The sequence below is a fragment of the Zalophus californianus genome, chromosome 6 (genome assembly GCF_009762305.2).
Source record: "Zalophus californianus isolate mZalCal1 chromosome 6, mZalCal1.pri.v2, whole genome shotgun sequence".
Lineage (NCBI taxonomy): Eukaryota > Metazoa > Chordata > Mammalia > Carnivora > Otariidae > Zalophus > Zalophus californianus.
In genome coordinates, this window is record NC_045600.1 from 31,935,515 (window position 1) to 31,948,687 (window position 13,173).

The 13,173-nt window shown below is 54.2% G+C and overlaps 1 protein-coding gene across 7 annotated transcripts in view; it reads left to right on the forward strand.

Moving 5' to 3' along the window:
- The window catches only part of ACTN1 (actinin alpha 1), a 95,952-nt gene that overhangs the window by 68,073 nt on the left and 14,706 nt on the right, over positions 1-13,173 (forward strand). For all 7 annotated transcript variants that reach the window (XM_027571051.2, XM_027571053.2, XM_027571052.2 and 4 more), the window contains exons 7-10: positions 2,445-2,526; positions 3,834-3,919; positions 11,152-11,244; positions 12,629-12,859. In XM_027571051.2, coding sequence (XP_027426852.1) covers positions 2,445-2,526; positions 3,834-3,919; positions 11,152-11,244; positions 12,629-12,859 — 492 coding nt within the window. The remainder of the gene's footprint in view (positions 1-2,444; positions 2,527-3,833; positions 3,920-11,151; positions 11,245-12,628; positions 12,860-13,173) is intronic.

The window sequence follows — 13,173 nt, forward strand, 5'->3', positions numbered from 1 at the left end:
TGTTTTTTAAGATTTTATTTATTTATTTGACACAGAGAGAGAGAGAGAGCACAAGCAGGGGGGGAATGGGAGAGGGAGAAGCAGGTTCCCCGCTGATCAGGGAGCCCAATGTGGGGCTCAATCCCAGGACCCTGAGATCACGAGCTGAGCTGAAGGCAGACGCTTAACTGACTGAGCCACCTGAGCGCCCCTCAGGCCCACCTTTTGAAGGAGAGAAGCCCACGGCCTGGCCCTGCCTGTGTCTTTGGTCAGGGGTCCAGCTCTTCCCAAGCCACTGTCTTAGTGGGTGGGAGGGTCCCTGCACTCCAGCTCAGCTGCCTCGCAAGGAAAAAAATCAGGTTGAGAACCCCCTGACTTACCTGAACGCTGTGTGGCCGAATTAAACAGCTGAGGCGGGAAACCCTAGAGGTGGTGATTTTTTTCTTTCAAAGACATCATCACATACCTCCTTACTGTTTGCCTGATGCACCTAGGTGATAGCTGTGTGTGTGTCTGTTCCTGTGTCCGTGTGCTGGGGTACAGCCAGTTAACCCATAGCTGTCTGCCACCCCATATAGAGAGGGGCCCTGCTGACTGTGGCTTTCCAGTCCCTAACCCCCATGCCACAGACTGTAGGGTCTTGGTTCTCTGGGAGGTGAGAGTCTAGGGCCCTTAGTCTGCTACCCAGCCAGCTGCCCACCCCCTCATGTCTTGTCTTTTCACTGTTTCACTGTGTCTGTCTCTCCTTGCCTTAATTCAGTAGCATCAGTAAAATCCAGCCCAAATCCTAGCACAGACCTGGTCCCACTGAACCGTTGATGCTTTCCAGAAAGCACAGGTTGCTGGAGCCAAGTGGCGTTAGGACATAGGGGAGAGCTGTGGGGCTCTGGCTGGGAAGCTCTTCCTTCCCGCTGTGGCCTTAGCTGGGCCTGGGAGCCTGGCTGTGCCTGGAAACTGAGTGTGGCCGGTGGGTGTAGCCCGGGGCCCAAGGGTTGCTTGAGGCCCTGGACGGAAGTGACTTTCACTGCTTGGCATTGTTTTTTTTCAATCATTCTGGAAGCTGTCAGCAACTTTCCCAGAAGGACTCCACCTTCTCTATTTTGAGCAGTTTCTTCCTGAAAGCATCCTGGATGAATGCATTTATTTCTTTGTAACTTTGTGATTCTTGTCTTTGCAAAGGGGGACACTGAGTCCTGGGCTGGAAAAACCAGGTTGCTGTAGGTTAGTCTGGGGAGCCAGGAAGTAGTGGGGGAGGACCCACAAGGAACTTCCATTGCTGCACGGTGGTTTTTTCCCCACGTTAAAAAAAAATTCTTTTAATTCTGGTAAAACATAAAATGTACCATATGTCAAAACACAAAACATGTATGGTATAAGCACTTGAGCCATGCTGAGGTGTACAGGGTGGTGGCAGGGACGTGTCTCCCGTGCTCTTGGTCCTGCACAACTGAGACCCTGCACCCATGAAACCATCACGCCCCGCTCCCCACCCCCCCGACAGCCACCATCCTACTTTCTGACTCAATGAACTTGACTTCTCTAGATGCCTCATATAAGTGAATCATACAGTATTTGTGTCTGGCTTATTGCCCTGAGCGAATGTTTTTAAGGCTGACCCAGGTGGTAGCAGGTGTCAGAATCTCCTTCCTCTTGAAGGCAGGATGATCATCCACTGGATGGACACCCCATTGGTTTGCCTGCTCATCTGTCAGTGGGCAGTTGTGTTATTTTTGCCTCGTGGCTCTTGTGAAAATTGCTGCATGAATATGGGCGTGCAGATACCGATTTGAGTCCCTGCTTTCAGTTCTTTGGGCTGTATACCCAGAAGTGGGACCGCTGAGTCATATGGCAGGCCGGCCGAGGTTTAACTGCTTGAGGACCCTCAAGTGTTCCCAGCAGCTGCACCAGCTTGCCTTCCCACCCCCGGTGCCTGTGGTCTCTGCTTTCTCCGCATCCTTCCCAGTCCCCAGTCTGTGTTCTGGAGCTGGTAGCAGAAGTCAGAATAGTCAAATTGTGGCTGTTTGAAGGAGCCCCCCAGATTTCATGGAATGTGAGCAGCTTGAGGTCTCCTAGTTCGACTCCTAAATAGCAGAGGGGAAGGCAAGGGTGGGTTGCTGAGCAGTCGCACCAGCCCCTGGCAGAGCCGAAACCAGGAGCCAAGACGAGCGGTGCCCAGGCCAGTGACCTGCTCCCCGCGTGTACTTCTTAGCCGTTCTTTCTTGGGCCACAGGGCAGTATGCTTCACGCTCTTTCTCTGACAAACTGAGACTTGAGGAGGAAAAATGGCACTTTAAACACCCACCCAGCAAGCTCTAGAGGGGAAGCCGGCCTTGTACACCCAGAGCTGGGTCCTGGGGACCAGGGGGCCATAGACGCCCTCTCTGTGCCTCCGTCTTTGATCACCCAGGTGTGGCTGACCAGTGGCTTCTTGGGCCCCCCATGCCTTCCTCTTTTTCTTCCTCTAGGACGACCCACTCACAAATCTGAACACGGCCTTTGATGTGGCAGAGAAGTACCTGGACATCCCCAAGATGTTGGATGCTGAAGGTAAAAGGTGTTTCCTTCTGTGCCTGCAGCTCTTTTCTCACCTGCCCACCCCCATCCCCCCAACCCCCACTCCATGACCAAGCTGGGTGGGCCCCAATGGCCCAAGGTGGGGCGGGGAAGAGGCATGGCTCTGCGACCTCATCTGGGGAGCCCCGGGGGGCACCTGCCTGTCAGGGATTCCTCATTCCCTGCCGTTTGGAGGGGAGGCTAGCTGGTGCCCTTGAGGCTGATCTGAATCAACTGCCTGTTCTCATCTCTGTCTTGGAGCTGGGGTGGTGGGTGCTGGGCTGGAACACAGTGTTCCCTTGTTGTAGGGGAGGGAAAAACTCTTTTCCCCTGCTTTCTTAGGCACTCCAGCTGGGATCCTGTAAATTAGACTGGCAAAAGACAGAATAACGAGAGAAAAGCAAGCAGAAGTCGATTGACATGTGCATTCACAGAGAGTACTTCGCAGGGGTGGTTAGGAATTTGGGGTCTATATCCACATCTAACTTATAGGGGAAAGGGAGGGGATATCCGGCATTTGTGGAAAAGCAAGTGACTTTTTAGAAAGGTGACTGGGCCCTTAGGAGACTAGGAGGGAGAGGTGATAGTTGGTGACAATGTCTGTCTGGGACCATTTTCCAATCTGTGCAAAAGCAGGAAGAATAGTATATGAACTTCCATATACCCATCATCCCAAGGAAACAATTAGATTTTGCCACTTTTTTCCCCTTTTGTTTTCTTAGTTGAAATACTTTAAAACAAATCCCAGACATCACAGCATTTCGCCACTACATACTTCAGAATACATACCTTAAAAATATGGATATCTTCTTATGTAACCGTAAAACAAATTTCATCTAGCAAGGTGACTGTAATTCCTTGATATATCTACTGCCCAATTCAAAATCAAATTTCCCCAGTTGGTTCTTTCGAGAGTTGGTTTGTTTTTAATCAGGATCCCAGTGAGGTCTGCACGTAGCATTTAGTTGTTCTGTTTCTTCTGTCTTTCCCCGTCTGTAGCACCCCCTCCTCCCTCTGTTCCTTTTTATTCCTGTCACTGAACTTGTTGCAGAAACGGGGCCAGCTGCTCGTGGAACGTTCCTTATTCTGGGTTTGTCGTTTGCTTCCTTGGGACACTGTTTCTCTGCTCCCTCTACCTCTCCTATTCCTGTAAGTGGAGGTTGATGCCAGAAGCGGGTAGGATTCAGGCTCAGCATTTGGGCAAGAAGACTTGGAGGTTCTGTAAACTTCTGTCCAAGTCACATCAGGAAGTTTATCACGTGTTCGCCAGCTGGCTTTTAACTCCAGATTTTTCTTGACAGACATCGTCGGAACCGCCCGCCCGGATGAGAAAGCCATCATGACTTACGTGTCCAGCTTCTACCATGCCTTCTCTGGAGCCCAGAAGGTACCCGGGTCCCTCTGCTCCTTCCTCTCGCAGCACACCTTATGCCGGGCCCCAAACCATGCGCCCCCACCCCACCCGCCTCTCCCTGGCAAGGGGGTCCGGATGGTCTGTCTCTTTGGTAGAGTTAACTCCCGGTGCCAACGTGGCGCGTGTTCTTGCTCGGCTCTCTCCCACCCTGCATCTCCGCTCCTTCTCTCCTCTTCCTCTACAGTCTCTGAGAAGCCTGGGCTAGAGCTCACCTTCTGGGGCCCAGAGGCCCGGCTTGAGCAGGAAGAGCTGCATGTGTGAAATCAGGCTGGGGGTTCTGGACGCCTGGAAGGCACGGTGGGCAACAGCCCCTCCGTGCCCACCTTTGTTGAAGCTACAGGCTTTCACGGAGCTGAGGGCTTCCCCTGGGGAGGCATCTCCTGTCTCCGCTGACCTATTTTACAAAGGTGTCACGAAGCCCCCACCTTTCTCCCATTCACGGGCATGATTTAGCAAATCTGTCCACAGCTTTTTTGGGCCCTGGTGCCTTTTATATCCTTCTATATCCTGCCTGGGACCCGCATGTGGGGTCACTCTGCACTCTGTGTTCTCAGACATAAGCACAACCCCTTGGAGTGGGGGGGGGAGGGGCGAGCTGGGCAGCTGTGAGCCCCTTCAAATGCCCTGGCTCAGTTTTGCTCAGGGAGGCCTGAGTTTAAAGTCCAGTTGTGCAGGTTCCACACTGCACAAGGGTACCACAACTAAAGAGCACCCATTCACACTGCATATATTGAAGATTTGGATATTTTTGTTACTAGGCTTAGCTCAGGGAGCAGAAGCCCCTCTCCTAGACCCCTCTCACAGGCAGGACCCTGGAAACACAACAGGCTGGGCCTTCATGGTTTTGGGCCAAGGACCTGTCCCATCACGTGGATGTGCTCAGGCAGATTTCCCACCCTCCGCATGGAGTCTGAGTGACCTGTCTCCAAACGCATGATGGGGGTGCTCCCCGCACCTCTGCCCAGCCTTCCCCTCTGCTCTCTCTCCCCCTTCCCTGTCACAGTCTGTGCTCTCTCTGCTCCCCACCCCTTTCTCCTCCCACCATCTCATGTCTCCTCTTTCTGCCCATCCCCTCATTGGCTGTCTCTGCGACCATCTTGTGTTCTCTCTGGCCACCACGGCTGTTTGGGTTTATTCTGTGCTGCTGCCGCCCCCCTTTCTCCTCTCAACCTCTTCTCCTTCTCTGTGCAGATGTGTAGGCACGCTAAGGCTGGATGGGAAGGCCATGTGACCTATTGTTTCATGTCACTGCCACGCCTTCTTGGGTGCGCAGAAGGTGAGCTCTCCCTCGGCCTCGCCCGCTCTCCCTGCCACCCTCCGCCCACCTCTTCCATCCTCCCGGGATGCTCCAGCAACCGTCCCGGGGGGCCGCGGCCCCTGCAGTGACAGGAGGGACTTGAGAAGGCCCCCTGCCTCTTGTGTTCTCTGAACCTTGGCCAGGACACCTGAAGACACCCGAGAGCCCCATCCTCTGGCTGGCCCCGTGTGACTCTGCGCGTACACGCTGGGCCTAGTGGAGGCCACAGATGGGAAGGGAGCTTGTGATCTCAGCTCCTGCCCTGGATCCTGAGTCAAGAGCCCTTATCCCAAGCGGCACAGCTCCTGGCTGTGCTTCCTGACTACTCCTTGAAACATTCAGGACCCCTTCGTGTTCTCTCCTTCCCGCTTAGTCAGGACCACCCTCTGAAATTACCCAGCAGAAGAGGCAGGGGGACATCTTCCTGCCTTCTCCCTGGTATCCAGGCCAGAGGCTCAGCGCCCTTCCCAGCCAGGCCTGCCATGGGCGTGGTGCAGGCTGCACACTCCACAAGGGTGCCATGGGTGCCCCATAGACCATGGAGGTGTGAATATTTGTTATTGAAGTGATCCTGCAGATGGCAGGAAAAATAGGCCCTAACCTATCAGTATGATAGTTTTCCATTAGAAGTGCCTTGGGGAGAGGCGCCTTTAAACCATCCCACAAGAAGCACTGTATGGGCTAGCAGCAGCCCTGTTCCCTGGCTGGATGGGCACCCAGGACCCTCCCCGCCTTCTTTCTGGTCCTCGCCTCTTTGGCACGGAGACAGGAGAGCTGTCCCGGGTGGAGGCTTCCTCACAGGTGTCCTGGCCCTCCCAAGATCTCCCGCCCCTTCCAACCTCTTCTCTGGTTTTCCTCTTGCTTCCCGTTTCTCTCTGTCCCATCTCTACTGCTGCTGTCTTGCCAGCTGCTTCTGGCCCCTCTGACCCCCCACCTTTCAGCCAGGCTGTGAGCAGCATCTGTCTACTTCCGGGGCGGGCCCCAGCCCTGATAACCAACAGAGGGCCCGCTTCCCTGCGTCCGTAGCTACAGGGCGCTCTGCTGTGGGGGTTTCCTTTTTCGAGCTCTTCCCCTCCTTTCCCTGCTCCTCCAAGGGTTCTGTCCTGGGCTTCATGCCTGCTGACACTGGCCTTCCCTGTGTCCTGGCTGATGATGGTGCTCGGACGGAGTGCGTGCGTGCACGCGCGCGTGCGTGTGTATGTGCGTGTGCATGGAACAGCCTGCTTTCCTCCCTCCCAGACCTCATGCCACCTCCCCCCATGCCCTCCTCCCTCCCTCTCATCCTTGTTGCAACCATTTCATGCTCCTTTTGTCCACATTCAAGAACAAGGTCACCAGTGTGGGGTTGGGGGTGGGGTAAGGGTGGTGTGCCTCTCATGTCCTGGGTCAAGAGCCTCTCCCAGAGTCGTCCCGGAACACTTCTAAGGATTCAAGCAACTGCTTAGAGCCAAGTGGGCCAGGGGGAGGGGAAGCTTTGCCCTCTCCTGTGGAAGAAGAAGGATTCTTTCAGACTCACACACTCTTCTTGTCTTGACCGTCTCCATGTCTCTTGCCAGTCGGGGAACATATCCTGAAACCCATGCCCAGGGCCCTCCAACCCCACCACTGTCTTTCTCTTGTCAAGCCTCGGGCGGTGGAACTAGAAAGGCAGCAGAGCGCCTTGTGTGCACGCACATGTCCACACGTGTGCGCGCGAGTGTGTCAATAGTCCACGTACCCATACAGGTGTAGGGCACGCAGGTGCACATCATTGGTTTTCCTTGTCGGACGAGGACCAACATCTGTTTGACATGTTGGTTTGGGTTCTGATTCTTTCTCGGTTTCCTTTTCCCCTCCTCTTCCCTCGTGTCGATATAGAATCAACAGAAAGGAATGGATTTTGTTTATGTAGTTTGTGCTGTAAAGTTCATGGTCTATTGGGAACGATTGTGAGAAATAACCATCTAAGGCACAGACTAGCTCTGCTGTAGGTGTTTCTGGATGCTTTCAGGAGTGGATGGTGATGTTTGTATCTCTCTGGCCCGTCGGTTGCTTTTTTCACATCGTGAATCTCCTACGGGAAAGAAACCCCATTCCTGCCCTCAAGGGATTCGCAGTCCATCTGGGGGAAGCCCTTACACCTAGAAGCCAACAATGGCTGCAATCCAATCAGTGCCCACCTTTGCTACAGACTGAGCGGGGGCGGGGCAGGCCAGAGGGCTGCAGGGCTGCACAGCACAGATGCTTTCTTGAACTTGAGCTTGGGGGTCTTCAGGGTTGAGTAGGGGCCCTCAAGTGAAGATGGGGCAAGTGTGGGGAAGGCAGTCACAGCGTATGTGACAGCTTGGAGATGTGACAGTACAGCTGCGAGGGCAGGGCGAGTTAGCCCTGCTGGCCGGGGCTCTCCCACTGCCCAGAGCGAGGCACCCAGGGGAAGCGGGAGATGGCAGCTGGGGAGCTGAGCCCCTTTGCCCATGGGCCTCGCTGGTGGGGACACTGGGGCTGGGTGCCGATTTAGACACGGGGAAGGGCTGAGCTGTGGGAGGAAGGAAATGGGCAATTCTAGGTAGATTTGGGAAATTTTTGACTAAAAAGGTCACAGATGACATTTTGGTGGCATTCATGTGAATCCCCGTGGATGGTGGGTGACAGAGCCATTGTGCGTCATTTGGCCACATTCGGATGTTAGACATCACCTTAATTAACTACCTGGACCAGCGAATTTGATGTTGCTTTTTAGAGTAGCAGCCTGGATTGTGATAGCTGAGTTTCGTGTGGGATAGCTAAGTTGTTAGTACTCCAGGAATAATAGTCCCTAACTTGGGGGGAAAAAAAAAACACTATTATAAAACCAAACAGATTGTTCTGTGTTAAGATGTATAATAATATAACTTAAAGTAAGTCATGAAAAAACAAACCAAGGGAAGGTAAACACAAATTTCTAGAAGTCTTCCTTTGGCATTTAGAAGTAATCCTTTTGCCTAGTGTTAAAAATATTTTCTCAGCCCATTAATGATATTTGTGCTTATGTCCTTTATCTCATGCAAATTCTGTTAACATCAGAAAGGCTGGGCGGTCTGGTTCTTCTCCTTGTTCCAAAGCAGCCCTCCTCTTGCAGGAAGGATTCTTCCAGGGTCGGTGTTCTGATGGTGCTTCAATTTCTCTTTCAGAGAATGAATCTTTCCTCCCCTAGAACAAATCTCTCCTTTGAGCCGTCTTCATGACTTGGTGGTTCTGGGTACCTCTCTCCTAAATCCCCTGTAGTGATGGAGTTCTTGTAGCCACGGGAAAAACAGTTTCTAGAAAACTAGAAAGTGAGACAACTAGGGTAGGCCTCGGTCCCCCCTGCCGAGGGTCTCACTTGCCTTCCACCGCAGTGAGTATGTCCTGCAGGTCTTACTTCCCTGCGTGGCCTCTGTGGCCCTCCTGGGCTGGGGGTGGTGGATGACCGAACCCTTCTTTGTAAAGGGACCAATGTGGAAGCAGGTGTCACCTTGTAGGCTTCTGCAGGGGGGAGTTACACAGTGAGCGAAAGAAACGGGTCAAGGTCTTGAACTTTCTACCTGTCTTTTTTTTTTTTTTTTCCTAAAATTAAATCTGGATTCCAGGAGCCTGCTTCTTTCCTAAAGGGAACCGTGGTGGGAGCTGGGCTGTCCCTTGAGGGCGGAGGCACCCCTGGTGGAGTTTGCAGACGGGCCGTTGCTGTTTCTAAAGAAAGTATGCGTCTTCCGTGGTGCCTGTGCTTCCTTTCCAAAGGCAGATATCCTGGTTATAATGATCGGTTTTCTCAGTCTCTCCGGGTGAAGCCACCTGGGCATGGGCAGGCTGAGTTGCAGGCTTGGGAAAGAGGCAGGTCTCTGTGAAAACTCCCCAGGTGGCCCACTGGGGAAGTCCCCCAGACTTCATCCGAAGGAGCCTGCCTTGACCCTGGAACAGGCAGCAGGCGGGGCTCCCGAGGGAGGCTCCCAGGATCCATCTCCTAAAATTCCATAAACACAGGCCTCATTCAGTCTGCCGGTTTGACAGAGTGCACACTAGTCAAAGCTTAGGACCACTGAGCCCAGGATTTCAAGATGAATCAGGAGGGTAACAAGGCCAAGGAGGGCTTTATCCATGAAACATCACAGTGGTAACTGCTACTTGCCTGTGATGCGTGGCCATCTCTGATTCTTACCCACTTGGTCACCATGCTGGACATAGCTTACCTAGGTTGGTACAGAGATCACTGCCCCCCCGCCCCGGGTCCCCCTCCCCAGCCTTCAAGGGAAGTGGCCCTGGTGACCTCAGGTGGATTGCTACCCCCCAGCCCTCCTCATGGGGCATGTCGGCCTGTTCCCTATGCCCTTGCTCTTTCCAGGGCCCCAGAGGGAAGGAATTTCCCTCCTTGTCACCTTTTGGGATTCCCTGTAGTTACCTGTTGGTTTTTAAGAGGAAGGATGATCATCAGGAGTTCTACATGAGAAGTGGCCATGGCATCTCCAGGGCAGAGTTAGGCTGGAGGGCAGAGGGGTGAGGGTCTAAGGATGTGACTCCTTGCCTCAGTGTCTTGAGACCTGGGACTCAAAGCACCCATCCTGTCTTGGAGACCCTCTGGCCATTCCCACAGTTGGACCTGGTGGAGGCCTCCTTGTTCTGACACCTCACCCTGGAGGTGCAATCTCTTGACTTTGAGCTCTAAAGAACCTTTATGCTGACCTCATTGTGCCCCCTCACACACACACACATCCCAGCAGGCCCTCCCAGTACATGAATCCGTGGGTATGAATCCTGTTTGAAAAGTTCTGCAAAAAAAAAAAAAAAATTTACATCTTAATTATTTCTTTTCAGTTCAAAGCACCCTCATTCTCAGGAAATTCTTCCTTATGCCTAGCCTCTGTTTATCTTGCTGCAGTAAAACCTCATTTTGTCTTGTTCATCAACCAGTTGTGAGGTCCCATCTTTCTGTCCCTTAAGCCCTTGTCGCCTGCAGGGTCACCCTTCTCTAGGGCCCCAGGATGCATATCTGTCTTTTCATCGGCATTATCTGCTCCCACCCCTAGGCTGTCTTTCTATCCCAGGACCCCCAAAAAGGCTTTGAGTTCCCCTCCCCTTGGAGTTGGGTCATGATGTGAAAAGATGAATTTTAAAAATTACCGGAGCACCTGGTGATATAGGGACATGTGGCCCTTGCTGGTGTTGGGTCCACAGTACCCTCCATGGCCTGAGAAGGCAGTGTCCCCTGGAGCTTCTGGGCCTTTGCCTCTGATTTCCAGTCAGTTCCCTCTCATTCCTCTTGTCGCCAGGACCCATGTCAGGCATCTGCTAGCCCAGCACTCCCTCAGTGCAGGACCCACACTTAGCTTTCCCAAAGGCGCCTGAGCTTGCTGGACGTCCTGCCTGTGTTGGGTTGGTCCTTAAGTCTTGTCTTCATGCCGTAGAGGGTCTCCGAGTCTTCTCTGATGTTCTTTAGGCTTTGAGTCAGGAGCAGATTCTGTAGGGATCCCGAGAGGTCCTTCTGCTTCTCAGTAGGCACCTTATTCCAGACGCCCAGCTTTGAATTTCTGCATCTCCCAAGATTCTGGCCAATCCAGCCTCAGAGCCTGAGCCTTCGGACTCCCAGGGCCTCCACTTGGGATTCTCGGCTGGGCGTGAATTTTCTCACCTCTTTACCTGAACATTTTGATTATATCAGTCATCACATTAGTGTCTTCCCAACATGTATGGTTGGCCTCAAACTCAGGTCCTTCTCCAGGGGCCCCCAGTTCAGCCACCAAGATCTCTCTTTGGGCTCCTTGATCCATGGGACCCAGCATGGGCTGGCAGAAGCTGGCGAGGAGGCGGTGGATTTGAAGCCCTGCGAGCTGCCTTCTTGCCACATGGAGCTGCAGGGGTGAGAGTTGCTACCCAGGGCTGACCATGAGCACCCCCTCCCCACCTTTCTTGTTCCCAGGCGGAGACAGCAGCCAATCGCATCTGCAAGGTGTTGGCCGTCAACCAGGAGAACGAGCAGCTCATGGAAGACTATGAGAAGCTGGCCAGCGATGTGGGTACCTCCTGGGTTCTCCTGGCCCAGCTCCAGCCAGGCTCTGCTACCCCACCCTGGGGGAAGAGGGAGCCCCCAGAACCTGTCCCCCCCAAACCCGCCCCTGGGGCACAGTTTGAGGCTGGGCGTAGTCCTTGGTCCCAGCACAGCAGATCCAGGGAAGCTTCCGCTCCTCACCTGTTCGTTCTCCCAGGAGGCAGAGGGAAGTGCCAATCGAGCCAAGTCCCCAGCTTTTTCTCTCACCAACGAACAGTGAGCCTGGCAAACTCTGCACCTCTCTGGATCTTGTTTTTTTTTTTTTTCACTTGTCAAGTGAGAGCTAAGCCAAGAAAGAGATCTCAGGGGCCTTTCTAGCCTGGTATACTGTTGTTCTGTGAGAGGCTTGGCCTAGAAAAGGAGGACGCCTGGTTCTGCGAGGATGTGACCTGGAGATGGACCTGTGCTGGCTCAAGCTAGCTTAGCAGCTGGGCCCACCCGTGGGACAGGAGGAGACAGTGATGGGTCTGCTGTTCTGGGTTTCGCCATTGACTCTATTTGGGTCACTCACTTTAGGCTTTGAGCCAGGAGCAGATTCTGTAGGGATCCACTTGCTTCTTCCTTAAAAGAACTCAGCCTTCTGAGCCTCTGGTGGATCTGCCATCCAGCATACTAAGAACCCAGGTGCCAGGTTTAATCCCTGCTCTGCCATTCTAGCCTCCTCACCTAGGCAAGTCATGTAACCTCACGGTGCTCGGTCACCCCTCTGCAGCCTGGGGGAGGCTCACAGCACCTAACCACATGGGGTTCCCGTCATTATGCCAGTGAGTTCGTTTGGGAGACGGGCTGGTACCTTGCAGGTGCTCGTTCTGTCCCCTGTGACCACCAACACTCCCCCGCCCCCCCCCCCCCAGCTTCTCCACCATCATCACCTCACCCAGGCTGTTCCCTGCCTGTGCCCCAGAAGCTGGCCTCTTCCCTTTTGAGTCAGAGATCCTCATTCTAGAATTCTAGATGGCCGGGTGACAAGGGCCTCGGGAAACAACTGTGCACCCCTCCCTGGTACGGATGAAGACACGGAGGCCCAGCCGGGTGGTAGAGCTGGAACCAGAGCTCGGGTCTGCTCCTAGTCACGCTGACTTCCCACCAGGTCTGGCAGAGCAGGGAGGTGGAGTTAGCCTCCTCCCCTTGCAGAGAGGAGGCTGGTGGCCAGGCTGCATGAAGGAGCACCCTGCAACCTGGCCTCGTGGCCAGAGAGTGGCAGTTGGGACAGAGTGTGCTGTCAGGAGAGCCCCCCCCCCCCCCCCCCCGCCCAGCTCCCCTAGCGTGGGAAGGGCCAAAAGGCCATCAGGAGAGGGAAGCAGCCCTTGCCCCTGCTCCCAGCACCCTCACCCCTTCCACCCTCCAGCTGTTGGAGTGGATCCGCCGCACTATCCCGTGGCTGGAGAACCGGGCGCCGGAGAACACCATGCACGCCATGCAGCAGAAGCTGGAGGATTTCCGGGACTACCGGCGCCTGCACAAGCCGCCCAAAGTGCAGGAGAAGTGCCAGCTGGAGATCAACTTCAACACGCTGCAGACCAAGCTGCGCCTCAGCAACCGGCCTGCCTTCATGCCCTCCGAGGGCAGGATGGTCTCGGTGAGCCCCACAGGGCCCGGCCCCCACTGGACCGCCGCCTCCAGCCCCGAGCTGCTCCCAGTCAGGGTGGGACGTGTCTTCCCCCGCCTGCCCCCCCAGGCTCAACCCCCACACCCCCCACTATTCCAGGCCAGACTTGCCCTGCCAGACCCCAGAATATCCACCTGGACCCCCCAGCACCACCTTCTCCCCCACCCCTCAGAAAACCGTCTTTGCAAACAAAATGCCTCTTGACATTTTGAACCAAACAGGGCTTAATTCAATAGCAATTAAGATAATTTTTTACTGCCGCGGAATCTTTTTTAAGCACTTTA